Here is a 21,937-nt window from a genome sequence, read left to right on the forward strand (position 1 = left end):
CACAGGCCAATGGAACAGCCTGTGGTTGGGGGCTGTGGGTAAGGGTAGTTACCATGAGCTCCAGACACCCCTGGTGCTGAGGCCAAAAGCACAATGGGATGGAAACACAGACAGAGTGAATTCCTCCAAAGCCTTCTAGCTGCTGAAGGACTGACAGATGCTCTTCTCAAAACTGAGCTTCATAAATGACAGCCTTTTTTTTTTTAAACCTAGAATCTGATGGTTCTAACTGGGTCCAGTCTGGGGTTTGTATACTCTCATCTATGAAACTCTAGAACCTGGGCTTGCCTCAGAGGCTACCTCATTCCCAGCAGTCTTAGGAAGAAAAGCCAGAGAGCTTGGCAAAATGAAAACTCTTCACAGAGCAGCACAAGCTGAAATAATTCACTTCTGTTCAGAGTCCTCTCAGAAACTTGAGAGGTAGGCAAACTTTCCCCTCAAACAATTAGACAAATGTCCTATGCATAGATGTGATGCTTCTCCACTGTGAAGTTGGCCTGAAAAATAATCTACTTTAAGCTAATACATCAGCTTTCAGTTTTATGAAATACTAGTTGTTCAACCCTTACCAAATGTTCTTATAGAATTTAGATTAACAGAATTTTTGTGAGTTGCTACATGTAGATTCTTTCCAGGTTGTTGCAATCCATGACTCACTCCTGGGTTGTGTATTGAGAGTTTTGTTTTTACTCAGTAGTGGGAATAAACTTCCCTCCATAAAGCAGATACTTATTATACACACACTGTATTTGTTTATTATACAGCTGGGGTTCCAAGATGTACACTCTCTTGCTTCTGCTTTCAAGGAAACTTAAACCCATGCATTTACCAACTCACTCCTGTGTCAGGCTGTGCATGCCGAGCGCAACAGGAGCACAGCAAAGTCTGCAAGGGCTCCTTAGGGTGTTGTGGCTTTAATGGTGTCTTATAATTATATAGGGATGACAGAAGAATGGGGGGGATCGCTGGTATCGGGCAGGGTATTCAAGGATATGGAAAGGAGCATAACTTCTAGCAAGGCTTTATTTTATAGTCCATGCATACCTATCATGTGAAATTAATAGGCAGGGGTCGGAGTATTGCTCCAGAGGAACAATAAAAAAATGGCGGTAAGTTAGTGCATACTGTAGTCTGGACTTGCAAGGTGGCTGAGAGGGAAGCATAGGAAGTTTTTACCCAGAAACTCAGCCAGAATGGGGCTGTTGTTACTCTGGAAGATAGTAGTTTGTTTCAGAGGTCCATATTGAGGAAGCCTCTACTCAAGAAATTGCACTAAGGGTGCAAGGAAGGAACCAATTCAACAAATACTTTAGCTACAGAATAATTAGAAACTGGAGACCCCCTGCATGTGGCAAGTGACTCATGGCTGCCAGGCGCTAAAAAATGAGTCTCCAGCTTGAGAAACAGAACAGGATGTGACAGGAATGTACTTAAACTTCCTTGTTATTTTGGGGATGTGTGTAAATATGTTTACTCAATTTGTACAAAAATATCCCCAAACTTTTAAAGACGTAAACACACCATGAACATTTGTTTGCTGAAATTTAAATTCTTCTTGCCAAGAAATCTAACTAAAAGCAGAAATAATATAAAAGCTGTGAAGGTATATCAAGGGAACAAAGGCCCAGACACGACTCTTTTAATTTCTCGGGCCATCCATTTATAAAGTCAAATTTATATCCAACTGCCATTTTTTTTCAAAGACTCTACTCTTGAAAGTAGATTATGGCAATGAGGAAAAAAATGGTCCTGAGAAAAGAAAGGTGGCTTGTTGTTCACACGTACAACAAAAGACAACTTTTGCAAGAAATGGACAAAGCACGTGAGTATCTCCTGGCAGTGAGGGGAGGGGCAGGAAGAAAACTTTGGCATAGGCTTTGAAAATCACTTGCACCTTGTGCTGGAAGAAGCTGGGTCACAGAAGAAGGCACAGGGGTGATGTCATCCCTAGAAACTCTTATCTGACAACTTGCCTGACAGTCTGTAACAACAAGCAGTCTCCTGTCAGCTCACTCTGAGGGGACAACCCAAGGCTGTGGCCCCTCCAGCCAGGCCCCTACATAGGACCTTATTTAGCATGTGTCACGCTGGATGTCAAATTTTTCTCTTGGAGGCTCAGTGACTGTCACAAAAGTCCATGTGCACCGAGCACTTGCATTGCAGTGTGCTAAGTGCCTCCCGTAAACCATGCTCTGGAGTCTGTCATCCTGCGTGGGAAGCCACAGTCTGCAAAGTGTGGCTCAGCGTGGCTAGTGAGCTCTCTACCTGGCCCAGCATTTTATGCTGAGAGAATGGGCCTTCTGGTTTGTGGTTAAGGAGACACAGAACCCCTGGATTTCTATTTGTTATTGTGTTCTGTAAATGAAGAGACTGAACACTGTTTGGGACCATAGTCAGGTTCTTAACCCCACAAGGCTGGGCATTTTCATGTCTCTAAAATGGGGTGACATGTGGGCTACATCCAAAGTGAAGGGCTTACCCATAGAAATCTGAGGTACCAGGAGAGGAACTCGGTGCAAGCCGCACAGGGTGCAGCCAGTGTGCAGCCAGTGTGCCTGAGTTCTGAGGCAAGCTGAGTAGCCTTAACTAGGTTCCTTCCTGTGTGTTCCTGTCTCCTCATTTGCAAAATTGATAATAACAATATTCTCTTGGTTTGTGGACTAACAGGATTAAGTAAGTTTATACAAGCAAATAGCTTGGAATAGTGCCAGACACAAAGATTCGCTGTGTGTTTACTAAATAATAATAATGCTACCAAATGCATGGTATTAACTCTATTGTGTATCTAATGATAACAAGGGCTTTGGCATTTTTCAGCCAAAGAACTAAGTCACGTGCATGACCATACTTCCCAGTTTACATTCCCAAACATCCACATCTCTGTGCAGTGCTGCCCAACAAGACACTCATTCTGATTTCTTCCTTGTTGTAGAGGGCCTTTCGGGGCACTATCCATCGGTCCCTTCCATCAAGTCCAGATACGAGGCAGGCAATTCCATGAAGAGTAGGAGAAATGCAAGAGTGGGGCTTGGAATTGCATCTTCACTTCCATAGACAAATATGGGATCACTGCATCTGTCTGTGGAGAAAAGCTTCTTGGTACTGTCAGCAACTGAGGTACAGTTTCTAAGCAGTGGTCTCATTGAGGTAAGCAGCTAGAAAGCATGGGAATGCAAAATTAAAACTTTAATTACATAGCTTTGCCTGTTTTTTCCCTTTGTTCTTGGGCGAGGGACAAATAGGAACTGTTTTTATTTCCCATAGAGTCTCAGCTTTCTCTGCATGCTTTAATGTCCTTAAGGCCCCAGACACAGAAATGAACCTGAATCATCATTTTGGTTATATGTGGAGTATTAAAAAAAAAAAAAGAACCAGACAGCATCAGAGAGGCATGCACTGCGTTTTCTCTCGTTTTAAGATCCTACATTTTCTGCAGCTACATACAATCGTGAATGTGTATGACGTGACACAAAGGTGAAATTGTGCAGGGTTACAAGGGGACAGATGGGAGGGAGAGGGGGAAGAAAGAGGAGGGGTTTGGGGAGGATATGCTGAAAGCACATTATGTATTAAAGTGCCCTTATAAAATTCAGTACCATACACAATGAATATGATAGTTAAAATCCTATTCAAAAAATGAAAGAAAAGGTGTGGAATAGAGTCTGAATTGAGAGAGTTATATACACTTAGCAGCATCTCTCTGGTTCAGTCTAGTCTCTTGTTCTAATGGTTCATCCTGATGCAGAACGGCCATCTGTGGAGTTAGAAGGATTAAAGGCTGCATTGTTCTAAAACATCACATGTAAAAACCAGTTACACCTCTGCCTTTGCATGAACTATTGTCTTAAGGACATTTGAATGTTGCACAACAGAAGACAGAAAGCAAGCCAGCTTCCTAATGTGAAACTTCTTAACCATCAACAGCACAGGAGGCCCTCCCTGAAAAAAGCACTTTCATATGAGCCAGCAATCCCTAGGTATCAGGCCAAAGGAATTACGTTCAAAGGGACCTGGTTTAGTAGGTAAAATACATGAATTCTTACCACAAGTAAAAATTAATCATCAAGTTCTTAATTGAGGTATGCACGTCTATAAGCACCTGCCGGTAAGTGGTAAAGTATCGGAGAGTGAGTGTTACTGGCTTTGCAGGCCTTCAGCCTCCGTTGTGGTCACTCCACTCTGCCGAGGTCTATAGGCAGTAAGGAATACATGGAGAAAGGTATATATCAAAACCCTCCTATCCCCGGTGAATTCAACCTCAACAACAATAATAAAGCAATAATATCTGTATGCAATGGGTATTATCAGCCTGCAAACATCAAAGACTCCTCTGACCAAGAACTATGAACGAAACCGTCCGATTTCTTTCCAGCCATCCAAGGAGGTAAGTGGACTTAGCAGGATGAGAATGTCCTTGAGGTGGAAGGCAGATACACTTTAGAAGTAAGTGCTCTCCCATCCCAGTGGCTGTCTGTCTTCACGGGCGAGCTTACAGATTTTAGAGCTTAATGAGCTAGAGAAGAATAATGTCCCAGAGAGAGGACGCCTGATTGCATTTACTAGATGCAAAATCAGACTCAGGCCTAAGTGTCCCCAGATGGTGTGGGCAGTGCTGGGAACAGAGTCGAGCTTTACCCAGGACGCAGGCTCCATCCTCCTTCCTGTTTTCAGTCAGGAGCAGCAGCCACCAGCTCTGCCAGCATTATCTCTTCTGAGGGTGTTAGCCTAAATGGTCTTAGTGTAGCCCTCAAGCAGAGGTTTGGTATTTACTAAGTTCAGAGGGAGAAAAATCAATAAAGAGACACAAAGGCCCGAAGGCCTCACCCGATGAGAGTCAGAGTTGAAAGCCAGCCCATAATTATTAGTTCCCTTCCAAGTTGTGCCATGTGAAAATTTGGGCTTTTCCTGTGGCATTTTGGCAGTGAGATTCACTGTGCTTCGGGGACCACAAATAACAAGTGCCCCTAGTTAAACATCTAAAGCAAAACAAACGCAGGCACATACCAAAACCAACCAATGAACACCAAAAACTATGAAGCAGATACATTTTAAAAGAGTATTAACTTTATAAAAGGAATTTTCACCTCACTTCATAAAAGGGCTCAACCCATATGCAGAATTCTAGAATGAGCAGAGAGGCAGAAGAGACAATGGAGTCAGCCTTCCCTCCTCTTTAGATACTTAACGTCGGCCCACTGTACAGACCAAACAAAAGATTACCTATTCACTCAGCCCTGGTCACTGGTGGGTCTCAGACTTATTTGGGCTTTGAATTGAAGCACAAACTGGCTTCATCCAGCGATGCAAGGCATTGACTGAAGGCCTCTACCACAGGGCACTGAGAAGCGGAAGTGAAACAATCCGGTAAAACTCAACTCCCCGGGGGACCCGCCCTCAATTGCTAAAAGAGCCTGACCTCTGACAAGAACCAATGATTTCAGTAGTAATTAATAAAACTGTCAAATTAATTAACCCGAGTCTTTGTTCACCGGAGGAAAAAGAGAAACATCTATTATCGATACTGCTGTTTATCAGTTGAAGACCAAACTCTTAGACTCAAACCTTCACCACTGGGACACAGGGTCACTACTGACTGATGGTTCTAAGTAAGGTCCTATCTAGTAATCTGCCAGTTCTTGTTAATAAGCCTTACTGCAATGTATCCTTTGATGACATGACCAGTAGATTAACAGGGCTCTGCAACCTAATGTTACTTCTAACGGAGACAGAGAGGCCTAAGAATCCCACCATATATCACTCCCAGTTCCTAGGATGCTTTTTAGACATCCTTTTGAATTACTGTAATGAAACACTAGGCTAATGCTACAGGATTTCATTTAACTATTTAGTAAATGGCTCAGGTTAAGACAGTGATTCCTGTACCCTTTCTATAAAGGCTGAGTCCTACAAATGCCCATGTATACATTTCCATACTATCTCTTTAGAGGCTTCAGAACTATTTTCTTACACCTAGCATAGCTTTTATTCCATTTAGAATAATTACCTTCCATCCCATTTCTGACTTTCAAGAAAAACAAGACACTTAATTGACCACAGAAGCTCTCAAGGGCACAGGCTTCAGAGGCTCGGCTGGGCTCACAGCTTCAGCTGATGTAATCTGCTACGAGAAGCTGACTCCTATTTTTAAATCATACCCTTTTACTGTCCTTCAAAGGGCACATATATCACACACTAAATTCGCTCATAAAATACCTAGTGGTACTAGGGTGAACCATGATGTCAGGAAGAGCCTCCAACTACACGGGGACAAGCAGCCCCATCTATGCAAATCCACCCATAGGCTCCTATATGGTAGCCTTGGAGAAGCAGCTCCATGTGGCCTCCATTCTCCAGGTATCTCTTTCCTCTGAGTCCTTTGACAAGGAGCAGATGACTAGCAGGATTCTTCCAGAAGGCTAGGATAAAGCTTTCTTCTCTGTGTCTTTAGTCCCCTAGAGGGACACTTAGAAACAACTCCTGATGTTGACGTGCGGAGCCATCCTCAGCCCCTGGGCTTCAGAGAATGCCAGATCATTTGTTTTGTTTAATTTTAAACTTTCATTCACCAGCTCCGTCTTCCTCGCCGTGACTGTGCTGTATGAAGTTTCATGACATTTGGGAAATGCTAGGAAAGAAATAATCTCTTTTGGAGGTGAAAATTCCCTTCCAATTGGACGTTCATTTATGTTTATTCTGTTTATTTCTAAAAATAAGAAAGAGCTTTGTAATCAAAGTGACACTCTCCTGGGTCTGCCAGAGGTCAGAACAGTGTGTTTCTCTCTGGTCTTCATCCTGCCAGGACCCGGGAATGCCGGGTTCCATTTGGTTTCTACTCTTCTACTCCCTGAAATCTAACTGAGTTGTTGGGAACAGAAATTTTATAACACCCATCCTCTTTTCCCACTTTTCCATTCCCTCCTTAAGGAGTGTGTGTGTGTGTGTGTGTGTGTGTGTGTGTGTGTGTGTGTGCGTGCGCGCGCGCATGCGTGTGCGCGCGTGTGTGTCTACATCCCTAGACCTGCTTCTCTCAGGCCCTGTTGCTTAGGCCCCTCTGTCTCACTTCTGTCACTCGGCTGCTGCTCCGAGATGTTATGTTGCTTCCATCTTGAGCCTTTGTCCACACTGATTCCTCAGCTAGACACTGCAGTCTCCCACCCACGCCGTCCAGGCCCCTCCTTTTTGTCTTGGTTTCTTTACTGTTGACAAAAGCAACTGAATGGGGGAAGGGTTCATTTGCGCCTACTGTTCAAGGTACAGCCCCAAGCCCCATCACAGCAGCCAGTCAGGGCGGCAGGAATTTGAAGTAGCTGGTCATAATAGCCTCACAGCCAGCAGAGAACACGGAGCGTATGCTCTCTCAACTCTCCCTCTTTTTCATTCACTCCAGAACTCAAGCCATGAAATGGTACAGCCTACAAACAGGATGGGTCCTCCCACATCAATGAATGTAATTAAGATAACATTATCTTCTCAGGCATGGCTCAGAGACGAGTTCCCAGGTGATTCTAGATGTCAAATTGACAAACATGAACCACCATACTATTATTCATTCTTTCTTTTTGCTAGGGGGAGGGGTGCTGCTTCATCTGGGATCCCCCCCCCCCGTCTAGACTTTTTATTTGTAGTACATTTCATCTCAGAAAACCATTCAACGCACTGTATCGTGTTTGCCTGTCTTATGCACAAATGATCCCACAAGAGGGGACTTGGTGCTAATCCATACCCCACTGTGCTTACTGGTATGTAACTGGGCTTCAATATCATTTGTTGAATGTACAAATGAATGAATGAACACATTTTGAAAATTCCAAATAGGGGGCTGTAACCATGACATAAAAAGTAGAGCCTTGTCTCTTCCAGGATATGTGAAGTCAACAAAACTCAAAGTCCAGGCTTTGTCAGCTCAAATGTGGAGGAGGAGACAGAGCTGAGGTGACTGTACCTTAAAGACACACCTGGAGCACTCTGGGTCACTGTGCCAAATGACTTAGTTAGCATTCTATTCTTGAGAAATAAACAGAGACTCTATTTAAGGTGGAATCTCACCTGGACAGGACTCTAAAGAGTTAATCTGCAAATACACTGTAGCAGAACAGAAAACTGACCCTTACCAGCATCCCCAAAAGACAGCAGCAAACTCCACATCGGTCCTGTTTTTCACCTGAGCAATCATATATGCCAATTTCCAAGGCACCAGGAGGTCACTTCCATACAGTGGGGATGCTGAGTGATCTGAGAAGTGGTGCCCCTGAGTCCTTGCACTCTGCTTGGAATCTTGCCACTTGCCATATTAAATACTAACTCTGGGCTGGGCACTGGAGTGGCTCTGGGGCCAGGCTCTGGAGAGAACCAATGTAGACCCTGTCTTCCTTGAGTCAAGAGTAATCAAATACACTCTTGAAGACAGTCTTCTCTCAAAAACATTCTTTCCCCAAGTCCAAGTCTACCACATCCAGCTATTAAATTGAATCCAGCACACACAGGATTAGGGAGGCAGGCACAGCTTCAGCTACTACTCCTCACTAAAGGTTAGAAAAAAAAAAAACCAAACCACCCATATTTTCCAGGATCAAGAGATTGATGACATTAAACGATGGGAAATGTTTCAACGTTCAAACCAAATGACGAAGAACTTGGTTTTTGTTTCAGTCTTACACAGCTAGCAACCACCTCCCACCAAACAAAACCAAATAAACATAACCCCCACGGAATTCTTCAGCCTTCAGGGGTAACACTGTTTGCTGGTACTATCTGCCGCACTGGAGGCACCCCCAAACTCTTCACTGGACAAAGAGCTTCCGTGCAAGGAGTTACTGTGAAAATGCCTAGGCCACCTCTAGGTATATTGTTTGACTTTCTTTGTGTCTTGGTGGGGAAACTGTATCTGTTATCAAGGATTCTGGCCTCCATTTCCTGTTTCACCTCAGGTTAGCTACCTACCGTGGGTCTCTATTCTCGTCTACAAAAGCAAAAACTGTGCATTGATTATGTCAAACATTAAGGCTGCACTAAATAAAACGTTGCCAGCACTGTGCCCTGGAGACACATTTCTCTCCCATTCTTTCCTTTTTTTCTAATCCCAATTCCACCCCCATTATCCTCAATCCCCAAATAAAATACTAATGACAAAATAAATGACTGGCCTAATTACAAAGTCAGAAAACTTGCAGAACAGCCTGGGTTCACCAGCATCTGGTTACCGAACCATAAACATTTGATTTGTTTACTACCACGACGGCTGATTTTTCCCCCTCTCCTTCAAAGGATGAATGGGTTCCATTACATCCCAATTCCACCTCTGCCTGGGCAAGGCAGCCTGCATTACAGAGAAGGCTGACATGCAAAAAACTGGAGAGAAAATGATGCTGGCTCCCTTTACAGGAAGGGAGTCTGAGCTACAAACCAAGAGAAAACTTAACTTCGAGATAGCTAGGTCAAGAAGCGGCGACCACTGTCTTGAACAAGAGAAGAAGCTCTTTCTGTCCCTCGAGTCTCTCTCAGCCTCCTACTCCAGGTTCATAGTTCCAAAGTGATGTCCATAAAAAGGAATCTAAGCCTTTTAAACAACATTTCTAATTATGAATGGATCAGTTGAAATGACTAAGGGACTTGACACAATATTATGTCAGACCTAACATTTGGCCTTTTTTTCTTTTTTCCTTTCATGCTCTAAAACACACCCAGTTGCCCAAACAAAGAACTACCAAGATTGTACACAACCACTACAAAACCTGGCCACATGTTCACTAAATGCTCAGTGTACGGCTGCCACCCAGTGGTAGGATGTATTCCTGTGGCCAAAGGGCTCCAAATGGTTACATTAGTACAATGTGATTTTTTTAATTTAAAGGAACTTAAGATTATTCGTCAGGAAAATTAAACAAAATATTCATTTCTTTGGCTCTTATGTTCCATGGAGAAATTTCTGAAGAGGTCAAGAGCAGGCACAGTCAATACCATTCTAGCTAACCGCACAACTGTATTCCAGTTCCTCCAACCATTTTGTAAAAGAATTGTTATTATTTTACTGGTTTCAACATGAATTATCAATTACAAAGGCCTGTTAAGCAGTCTAGTCTCGCTTTCTAGATTCGTGTAATCTACCCTGGAGTTTTAGTTACGCATGAAGAGGCATTTACAAGTGACAACCTTATAAAACGTACACTTTATAGGAAAATCTGACTTCCATTAAAACCAGCTACGAAATCCCAGCAATTTCCACCTGTCTCCTCTCTTATCCTTAGAGAATTATATATCACATTAATTGGTATTCTGTCACATTAAAAAAAAATGTCAGCAATGATTAATTGTATCCTTGGTGCTTTTGAGTTATGTCTTCTTTACCAGAGGGATTCAAATCACACTTGGCTGCCCTCTAGCAGGTGGCCCTTTTGACAACCCTCAGAAAACTTCCTACCTTCCTGAACTTCTCCATTTGCTTGTAGAGGTCTGGATCCAGTTCCTGAGACACGTCCTTCATCCACAATAACGCCCCTCTATATTCTGTCCGGCACTGCTCCATGCGGTTCACTGTCAGCCAGGTATCGGAGATGGCCCGATGTCTAAAAGTCTCTACTTCTTGGTGAAATCGACACAAAGGGTTTCTCAAGGCCAACCTGTAGAAGAGGGCACAGCTATAATCATAAAACAAAGGAAAGGAGCAGGTCCAAATCCTGACATTCAACCCATGATGAACTTAGACCACTGTACAGAACACAGACGTCTTGTCAGGAGGCAGATACTCATCAAAATGTGTGTGAATGTGGGAATCATCCGGAGATTGCCCGAATTCTGATCCTTTAGTGTTTAGTGAACTGGACCATTGGGAAGCTCTCCATTTGTGTTGCTGGGTGGCCTCAGGCCTAGGCACTGTGTACTTGAAACTGAAGTCAAGCCTATGTCAGTGAAGGACAGTCAAGGCATTGCCCTTCCTGTTACCATTCCTGGTGACTCCCTGTCTCTTCTATTGCTGAATTTTGGGCCCTGTGTGGAGGGTGGAATGGGATAGGGATTACTCGAGTATCCTTGACCAGGCCATTTTGATTACTCCTCAATCAAAACCTGCAATTTGTTCTAATAGAAACAAGGCTGAGGCATGGACTGGAAGAGCTTAAATGATTTGGGAAAGAAGAAAGGCACAGATCCTGAGGTTCCATGGTGTGTCAATATGATCTGATAACTATATGATTCAATCATCATAAATATAAGAAACCAGGTGGTGGTGCACAGCTTAATCCTGGCAGAGGACAGTGGGGTCAGAAGTTCAGGATTATCCTTCACAGACCTGGGCTACCTGAGGGAGGGGGTGAAGGGGGAGGGGGAGGGGGAGGGAGAGGGGGATGGAAGAGGAGGAGCGGAGGGCCGGCCTGGGTTCCTTCTCAAGCACTGTAGTAAACAAAGAGCATCACACCAGAAATAAATGTATACTGTACAAGTATAAAATTATTATAACAGTAGCCATCGGTCATAACAAATTGTCACTTATTTATATAAAAAGGAAAGCATACAATAACTTTAGGTAAGATATTTATTTGGGTTATAAAATACTGCCTCCTCCATATTTGAAACCACTGAAGCAATGTCAGGTGACTCACACTTTAAAAACACATTCCTCTGGTTTTCAAACACTTGATTTTGAGTTATCTGTGTGTGTGTGTGTGTGTGTGTGTGTGTGTGTGTGTGTGTGTGTGTGTGTGTAGGTAGGTGTTCTTGGAGGCTAAAGATGTCAGACTCCTTGAAGCTGGAGTTGTAGGTGGTTGTGAGCCACCTGGTGGTAAGAATCAAACTTGGGGCCTCAGCAGAAACAATACACACTCTTAGCCACTAAACCCTCATGCCAGTCACATAAAACATATTGTCTATGAAATTTCAGGACATGGGTGAAAACGTTAAACATGAGACGAACATTTAAAATCCCGTTTGCACTCCAAGTTACTCAGCCAAAGGGAACCACCGTACTGGTGAGCTTCTGGTGACTCTATTTGTGCTTACCGTCCCTTATATGCCTGCAGTACTCTGAAATTATAAATGCTGCAACATACCTTAACGAAACTCTCTTTTCCTGTTTTCCCCAGGTTTCCTGTTGCCTGTAATGTGTTGTTTTAAATGAGAACACATCTACGATAGCAGCCTGCCTACCTAGATGTCAGAAGTCTTCTCAAGATGTCATGCCACTGTGCCAGGAAATAAGTTTGTGCTTTATACTGGTGGTTTAAATTTACTATGTGCTTTACATTCAACATAACGTGTAGCAGACGCAGAGGCAGTCTCCAGTGCAAAGCTTTATAGCATGGGGGATGTCTATTTGAAGATAAACAGCCCTCAGATGGCTCCCAGAGGAGGCCGCTCACTTTCTAACTCCTTTTCTCTCCCTTTAGATTTTGTCTATTTCCCAACATTTACTGACGATGAATATTGTGAAGAAACTACTCTCGAGCCCCTGGAATGCAGGACACTATACAGAGAGCTTGAAGTTATAATAACATGCTAGAAAATTTAAAAGGGGCATATACAAAACCACATGTACTCTCATCTCTGTCACCGCCCCATAAGCTGACCCATATAAATCAGAATGGTGGAAATCCATTTTCACTGCAGTATACAAAAGGGGTCTAGACCAAAGAAAGATATTCTTACTCACTGGAAATATTATCCTCCTATGCAGGCCTGACTCACCTTTCCTTTATGAAAATCTACCCAGTGGGAATAGTTAATAAAATAACTAAAGGGCTACACCAAGATATTTATCCTTAGTAGGGGAAGTTATATAATAGAGAACCCGGATTAAATTGGTTAAAAGTGAGTACTATGCTTGCAGAAGACCTGAAGTCTGTTCTTAGCACCCAGAATGGTTCCTGTAACTCCAGGTCATGGGATATTGGATGTCGGCTTCTGACCTCTGTGGGTCCCCCCACATAAAACACACACACACACACACACACACACACACACACACACACACACACACATACACACACACACACACACACACACCATTCTTAAACTGATAAAACAAAACGCAGGGCTCGGGCTAAGTATATTAGAGCATGCCCAGGTAATAGAATCCTGTGGGGTTGCTTTTTTTCTTTTTTCCAAATATTTACACATTGAAAATTTAAAAGATTAATATTATTTAATAAAATATAAATTTGCTAAGTTATTAGCATATATAATAACATACAGAAACTATCTGCTATGGTGCTGTTTATGCTAAAAACATATTCAGTAGGGCTAGAAAGTTGGTTTAACAGTTAAAAGCAAATACAGCTCACAGAAGACCAAGTTCAGTTCTTAGGCCCTATGTCAGTGGCTCACAACTGCCTGTAACTCCAGGCCCGCCTGTCCCGAACCCTCCCTTGGCCTCTGTAGTCACCAGTATGTACACATATGTACATAGGCATACAGACAGACACACATACGGTCAAAATAAATTTTAAAAAAGAACATTCTGGAACCCTCTAAATCATGTTCACTCAACTAAGAATTCACATTCAGAGTGATTTCATGGAGTTCTCCTGCCTCCTTCACGTTTAGGAGAACTAGGTGTGACTTCAGGTGGCTGGAGAGCAGCTGTGAAAGCAAAGCCACTGCAGAAGAGGCCACCTTCCCAAGTAGCTGGTCACACCTCATTAAATTAGTGGAGACTGCTGTCTGCTAGTCTACTTTCCCGTATTTGCATTGTTTGGTTGATTGATTTTACTGGTGTGGGTGTGTGAGTGAGTGGGTGTGTGTGTGTGAGAGAGAAAGAGATTGAGGGGGGCATTAAGATAACATTAACTTAAGGTGATATATGGATACTTTGCGGGATCATTTTGATACATAATCATCCAGACTGTAAATGGATAGTCATTAGAATAATAAGTGTGATTGATAATAGTAACCCTCAATGTGATCTGGGATTCAACAGTTTTTTATAAATAGGTTATTAGTTTTAGTGTACAGGCACACTTAAACTTTTTCTCACTGAAATCAATGATACAATCTTAACATAATTGCATTTATTCTCTGATTTCCCAGGAACCAATTATCCTTGTAATATTGGGAGAGGCTGTGTACACAAAAGAATTATCTAACAAGGGGCTATACCGCATCTGTTTTAGAATCTTTCTCCTTTCGGTTTCTTTGTTTTAAGCACTAAAGGTACAATTCAAGATTATAAGAAAATACTTTAAAAAAATTAAACTGTGGCAGAGAACAGTGGGGAATGGCAATATTCATTTTTGACTGCTGCCACTGCGTACAAGTCAGGGTCCAGATACCATGAGCAAGAACCAGAATATCCAAGAATGGGATCACTGAAGGCCTGTAGATATTGCAGTTCCCCGCCCCTCCAACCCCGTTTTTTGTGCCACCTTTCCTGGGTTTCCATAGTAACACTCATGTGAGTTGCCAATCAATGGCCTGCTCTTGGATTACAAGGAGCGAAAAACAGTAATTTAGGGTAAATAGGGACGCCAGGTGGGACAAGTTGAGTAAGTGAATTTCTGAAGTCTACATAACCTTGGAAACTACCAGCAAAACTTTCTTTAGGTATATAATTCTGCGTGATATTAACGGAGACATTTTCTTGGCCTTATCAGTTAGTAGGGAAGGAGAGACTAAGTCTTTTCTCTCTGGCACAAAAAAAGCAGTTGTGTGACACAAATTCTCAGGACTGTTTAAAAAAAAAAAGGCCAGAAACATTAGTTGAGGTCGTGTTTTGAAATGCAACAGCTCTGTCACAATTTCCTCTGTACTGGAGACTGTCAAACTTTCGTGTACATCAGAATCAATTGTAGACCTGTTTGAAATGTCGAGTTAGAGTTCATAGGTGTGGGGGCGAGGCCCAGATTCTGCTCCTAACAGGTTCCCGGGTGACGCTGCTGGCCATCAGCCTGAGGAGTATATAGTCCTAGGCATCCAGATTTCTACCTCTTTGCCGGGATCAGCCCTCAGAGAGTGGAGAGGGAACCTTTCAAGTTGGTCTCATTAGACTCTCGCTTTAATCAAATGCTGAGAGGGGATCAGACTGATTGTTATGAACAACTTGAAGGTCAAATGTAATCACTCACAATGATTGGCACACATGCTGCCTCCCACAGAGCAGAGGACAAACAAGATTAAATACCAGGGAAAAAAACAAATCCTACATGCTCTCTGAATCAGAGGGAAGTGGAAACCAGCTAAGTACAGAATAGCTCCTCAGGATTAGGCCAACGTGTGTTCTAGACTGTGTAACTCCCCCATAGGAAGAAGTGGGTCCCAGATTCTCTGTGAGTTCCCCCAAAACAGAGTCTCCGAGAAGGCCACACACACCTTTGCTGGGAGGAAAAGCAGAGGGCCTTTCCTGTGGCTTGCATCATTTTTCCTGCTCGGGTTTTGTCCTGGAAGCCTTGGGATCGGAGAAATTTTCCCAGTTCATTTTCTTCTTGAGACAAGACTGACAAAAGAAAAACAGGGAAAGGGGCAGTGAGCGGGGCGCGCATTTTTATGACAAAGAAAGTGAGGGAGACAACTCACAAGGCCCTCTCTCTCTCTCTTCTGGGGCAAAGGTGAGAGGAAATTAAATCCAAGTGGCAGGCGGCAAGGTAAGTCCCTCCACCTCCCCCACCCAGCCATTTAATGTCCATGCTGGTCTTCCATTTACAATAGGAGAGATCAAATTCACTCGAATACATCTGTCAGTGAGTTTGGTGCCCTGTAATCAGAACCAGAGAATGACCTCTGTACTGAAAAGCAAGCCCACAATGTGCTGCTTCCAGCTGAAATGAAGGAGTTGGGTTTTTCAAGGCAGACGGTGGGGACCTTTTGTGGCTGCCTAGAAAGCGGTGCTAGCTGCTTCCTATTACTCTAACCTGCTGACTTTTGATCTCTGCTGCCTGAGCTACATTCTGTCCTTTGTAAATCAGCTCAAACCCCTCAACCACTGGGAAGCAAGTTGGAGTTGGAAGTGGGGACACAAAGTGTGTTGGGCCCTCAGGTAGACCATTTGGTAAATTTTAAAAGTACAGAACTGGAACCAAATCTGGATGGGTTATACTTAAACTTGATTTTACTTTTAGAGCCAAGGACAGATGGGGCAATTTAGTACGACAGTGATTTGGCACACGCCACCTTTTATATATATATTTTCTACCACCAGACTGGTTCTGTAGGGGGGGAAATATATATATATATATATATATATAAAGTCTGTATGATTTTTCTGATACTGCTTTTGTACCATTAGGAGTACTAAGTATATTCCCAGGAGGTAAGAAAGCAGTCACAAAAATGACCAGCACCATTTTTTATAATAGCAACACTCACTCTGTTCTAGAAACTGATTCAAGCATCCACGAAACTACCAAAAAGGACCCAAAGAGCCACCTTCCCCAGAGCCACAAACACAGGACTGTGTGTTTGCAATATGAGAACTCTACCATGGAGCTACGTCACTGGTAACGTGTATGGTATATGCCCACTAGTGCTTGCACTGAGGCCAGAGGAGGATGTTGGGTGTCCGGCTTTATGACTTTGTGCCTTATTCCCTTGAGACAAGTCTCTTACTAAATATGGAGCTAGGCCAGAGGTTAGCAAGCACCAGAAATCCTCCCAAGCCACCTAGCCTTTGCACTCCACCCCAGCTCTAAGGTAATGGGTACACATGGACCATACCCAGCTTTCTGAGTCCTGGGATCAATTGTTTTTATCCACTGAGCCATCTTTTTAGTCCTAACCTTGGTATTTTTGAAACAGAATGTTGCTATGCAGCTCAAGAGGGCCTCAACTTCCCAATCCTTCCACATCTTTCAGCCTCTGCCTCCTGCATGCCAACAACATAGATGTGCACACATATGTCATCTGTCTCTATAAAACACATCTGAAATGTCACTAGAACTCTTCTCTACTTCACACCATGCAACAGATCTGGTATAAGGGGGTTTACTTGGGGGAAGTGACGTAGTCCCTGATCACAACCCTTGTCTCCTGTAGCCAGTTCTTCGCACAGTGTATATGTAGTATATTCAAAACTGTTTTCCACCATGATCTGAGGACTGAGCTATTTCACCAACCCATCAGTCTCCCCACTCTTCACATTGTACCCCATTATTAGTATTAATCTCCCTAACAACTACACAAGGTTGGATGGGAACCACAAGTCCAAAGAACTCACTATTGCTTGCCTACATGTGACTACAGTCCTGTAGCAGGAGGAAGGGTTTTTGGAACCTATTTCTCTTAAAAATGAGATAAATAATGGCTCTCTTCATGCTTCCCTCTCAAGATCCAAGTTCCTAAAGCCTGCTGTGGTGAGGCAGGCACACTTACAAGCCCAGAGCTCAGGAGATAGAGTCTGGGGGCCTGAGAGACAGGTCAGTCAAGGATACAGAGGAGAGATCTGGTTTCATAAAAAGCCAAAACCAAAACTAAACAAACCACCACCACCAACAACAACAAACCAACAAAAATAAACAAATAAATAAAATTCACAGAACCATCACAGATCCAAGCCCAGTTAAAGGCTTCCTTTGGCTGAGGCGTGGTCAGTCCCACTCTTTTCTGGAGAGCAGCACCCTTTGGGCTCATGCATTAGTACTTGGCATGGTGAGGTGGCTGTGAGTGTGCGAGCATGGGCCTGTGTCGTCTGTGCTGTGAGACTCTGCCTTCTTTAGTCTTTTCTTTCTGTCCAAACTAGCAGAGAGCTGTATATTTGTGGCACTGACTGAATGTGAGACTGCGCTAGCTATAATTTTTGCCTTTTTGTCACTGTATTTCATTTTAAATGCTTGTTTTGTACCCATGCCATAGTTTTTTTTTTATGTAGCTTAAAAATGTGTATATGATTTCCTTTTCAATGCCATATGCATTTCTCTTCATTGGCTAATATTAGATTCTACCAAGAACCTTTTGCTTTCTATGGAGAGCAATTTCTCACTTTTTGCTTCTAAAAGCAGTTGGCTACTGTCACTTAAAAAAAGACAACAAAAAACAAATTAAAAAAAACCCTTAAAGATTCCAGTCACATACAAACAAACGCATTTAACTTTAGGCCAAAAGAAACCAATCCAGAATAGCTGAATGTACACTTGTTGACATGTGTCTTTCCTTAATAATCTAAATAGATTGAAGCATTCTGGGATGTTTTCTGGTCATTTCACACACCAGAGGATTAAACTTGGTGAGAAACAGGCCTGGTTTTCTACGCTGCCTCTGATTAATTGGCAGTGCTTTGCAGAGACCTTGAGCTCCATCAGAGTCAAGGCTGACGATGGTCATTCTCATGCAACACGTATATCAGTTATCATTCAAAGCCTCCACTTCTTCAAAAGGTCCAATTAACTAGGTCTTAAGATTTCACATAAAAGCCCACTCACATTTATTTGCTTGCTGATTATATTTTCGGATGTGTCCTTTAAAGATTAAAAATCAACTGAAGAGCCAGGAAACCAATTTCCTCAACAGTCTTAACCAACTCTGTCCAGATTTACAGCTAATCTAGTAATAATGAAGGAGACATAGCTTGTCCCCATCCCTCCAGAGTTCACATTCAAGTGGCAGGTGGTAAAAACAAAGCATACATAATCACAAACACGAGACACAATAGGAGAAATGCCAGAGAGATTGAGCAAGACAGACTGCTCTAGAGTGGGATCAGGGAAGGCTGAGTTCTGAGTGGCAGAGGGAGTCATTCTTAGGATTAGTAGGGCACAGACATACCAAGCAGTAGAAACAGTGCAAAAGACCTCCTACAGCCCGGGAGGCAAAGGGAATGGGCCCAAGGGATACACTTGGGGCTAAGCCTGTTCCTAGTGCACAAACTGTGATAAACTTGTATGTAGTGTTCCAAAGTGAGTGGCAGTATGATCCAATTTACAATTCGTTAATCTCTTTTAAAATTACGGTAGACTTAAGGGTCATGTACAGTATTCAGAACTGTGATATACCCTTCCCTGGTTTCTTCTCTCTCTCTCTCTCTCTTTTTAATATTACGATGGCTCAAGGTTCAAAACTAGAAAATTGACATAGATACAATCCTATTAACTAAAGTACAGTCCTTACTTGAATTTTTACTAGATTTTCCATTATTGTTTTTGTTGTTGTTGTTGTTGTTGCTACTGTTTTGTTTTTCGGTTCCAGAATTTAGCCCTGGGCCACACATAGCAAGGAGATACCCTCTTTTCTTTTCTTCTAGCTCTGACAGTTCCTTAGGCTCTGGCATTTTAAGACTTTGATGCTTTCTAAGAATAGCTGTTAGCTTATAGGGGATTCCACTAGGCTCCTCCAAGGGTCCTAGCAGTGGCTTAGGTCATCACCTCCCACCACCAGGTAGGCAGCATTTAAAAGGACTGCCACCCACGCCAGCTCTCTCTGTTCCCATGTGTCCTCTGCCAGTTTCTCTCTCTTTCTCTCTCTCTCTCTCTCTCTCTCTCTCTCTCTCTCTCTCTCCCTGTTTCTGTCCTCTGTGCTCCATCCTGATCTCTGCCCTCATGGTTCTGCTCCAATCTGCCTGCCTGTCAACGTGTCTGCCTCTACCCCTTCTCTAGGTCCTCACACTGCCTCCCACTTCCCCCAAGTAACCCCCCTTATACCAGATCTGTTGCATGGTGTAATTTCTTGTCGTGGGCCTACCAGATAGACTCCCCCCACCACACACACACACACACACACACACACACACACACACACACACACACACACACACTATAGCCTGGAGTTATAAGAGGGAACCTCAGTTGTCAAGTTACCTCCATCAAATTAGCCTGGGAAGCATTTCTATGATTAATGATTAATGCCCACATTAATATGGGAGTGGTTCCACCCTTGGGCAGGTGGTACTGGGTTCTACAAGAAAGCTGGTGGAGCAGAGGCAGGAGAAAAGAACAATGCAGTAACCAGCATCTCCCCATGATCTCTGCTTCAGCTCCTGTCTCCAGGTCCATGCCCTGACTGACTTCATGACTGACTGTTGGTTTTAAGACGAAACAAACCTTTCTTCTCCAAATTGCTTTTGGTCATACTATTTATCACAGCAACACAAACCAAACCAGGAAGGAAAGGATTTATTTTATCTTTCAGCCTACACCATGGCAGTTACTCATCCATCCATCTACCTGTGCATCTATCTCCAAATGGACACAATCAGAAGTTATTTTTCTTATCATTTATTACTATCATTACTTTGTTGAACATATCGTCCTGGCTTGCTTCTGTGTCCTTTAAGTCCCCATCCTTTCTCAAGAACCTCCTTAGGTTGTGGCCCTGCAAGGCATTCCAGGGCACATCTTTGGTTTCCCCGTACTAGGCCTGAAATCAGTCACTTCTGCAAAGGTATGGAAAAGAGTTTTTAGAAAACAAGAACCGAGCAGTAGGAACCATCTGTGCTATGGGCTCTTGATGCTTCCAGATATTTCAGGACAGGAAAGCTGCAATGCTCCAACCAGGGCACACATGCTCATTTGAGTTCCTTTCTGTGTGTGTTTATCTGCACAGGTTAACAGCAATGACTTCATCAGACCCTGTCGACTTTCGGGCAACCTGTGCAGATCTTGTCTACCAGACCTGGGATCTGAGGACCTGGGGTGGACGATAGTCCAATGCTGTAGACAATCTTGCTTCAGTTTCACTGTACTTTTATACATGAATGTAACAAAGAAAGCGATGATGCAAAGAAGGTTGTTTCAGATCAGAAAAACATAATCAGAGAAACATAATCAGAAAACATGTGTAAATAAACTCCAGCCAGCACACAGTAAATGTTAACAGAACACCCCTTCCCCAGAACTTTCTCAGGACAGACCAACTGAAACAATTAGCTGGCACATGCTATAGATTCTATCTGGGAAAGCCTAAAAGCAAGGCAGAGGGCCATGCCCAGGTTTACGGTACACTGATTGGATGGGTTCTATAGCTGTGTTATCCAACAAGAATAAAGATGCCTTATAAATTGAATGTAAATATTTGTCACAGGGGATACAAAACCATATCCAAGCACAATCCAAGGAACAAAACGCACCTGAGGTAAAAGGCCCTCTGCCTTTTTTCCTGGAGCCTCTCACAGGTCCCCAAGGCACTGTTCATCATGGGTCATTTTTTTGACCATGTTTCAATACAACCCCTGTGTTTGTGCCTTCTTCCCTGATCTGCAGTCGATTTTAAAGCACACTCTCAACTACACCACATTTAGTTGCTTGGTAGCTTGAGAATGTTCACCCATGTACTTAGGATCAATAAACTTATTATCTGCTCCAGTTCTCTCTCTCTCTCTCTCTCTCTCTCTCTCTCTCTCTCTCTCTCTGTGTGTGTGTGTATGTGTGCGTACTTCTTTGTGTTTAGTCTTAAAAACATTGTCCTCTGCATTACTGAGTTAGTTTCCTTCTCTCTCATTTGACCATTTCCATGATGCTATTTGCAATGCAATTCAGCGCATCAGTGACTCCATCCACCCCATCCGCCCCACCCCTGTGTCCTGGTTTAGGTGTTTTGTGAGTGTGGAAAATACATTATGGTTTTAAGTCAGATTTACTATGCACCTTTTGAGGTAAAGCTACAACCCAACCTCCAGCACCCCCTCTTCTCCTCCTCTCTCTTTCTCATGACCTCTCCACCACTGTTCAACTGGCATTTAATTCTTTTCATTTGTGCTTGATCTTTCTTGACTTCCTTCCGCACAATGTATATACTATTTGTATATTTCTGAGTGTCCTTCTTTTTTCATATTTATATTTTATTAATCCCTTTTTTCTGCATGAAAGACAGAATGTTATATGCAGTTTTACCTGTTTTCTTTCATTTAAAATATTACCTTTAAAATTAACCCATAGAAATTTACTACATTTCTTTTTATAGCAGTCTCATAGCAACACCCACACACTGACAATTCTATTTTAGTCCTCCATCAAAGTAGGGGTCTTGATCAGTCTAAGCAGCAAAGAACTCTTCCTCACCTTCCCAACTGTGATGGCATGGCCTATCCACA

The 21,937-nt window shown here is 43.0% G+C and overlaps 1 protein-coding gene across 12 annotated transcripts in view; it reads right to left on the minus strand.

Annotated features, from left to right (window-relative positions):
* Ica1 (islet cell autoantigen 1) overlaps nt 1-21,937 on the minus strand; it is a 148,297-nt gene that overhangs the window by 98,124 nt on the left and 28,236 nt on the right. For all 12 annotated transcript variants that reach the window (XM_006236095.5, XM_039108416.2, XM_063286740.1 and 9 more), the window contains 2 exons: nt 15,295-15,418; nt 10,418-10,616 (listed from right to left, as the gene is read on the minus strand). In XM_006236095.5, coding sequence (XP_006236157.1) covers nt 10,418-10,616; nt 15,295-15,418 — 323 coding nt within the window. The remainder of the gene's footprint in view (nt 1-10,417; nt 10,617-15,294; nt 15,419-21,937) is intronic.

Source organism: Rattus norvegicus, chromosome 4, assembly GCF_036323735.1.
Source record: "Rattus norvegicus strain BN/NHsdMcwi chromosome 4, GRCr8, whole genome shotgun sequence".
In the NCBI taxonomy this organism is placed as follows: Eukaryota; Metazoa; Chordata; class Mammalia; order Rodentia; family Muridae; genus Rattus; species Rattus norvegicus.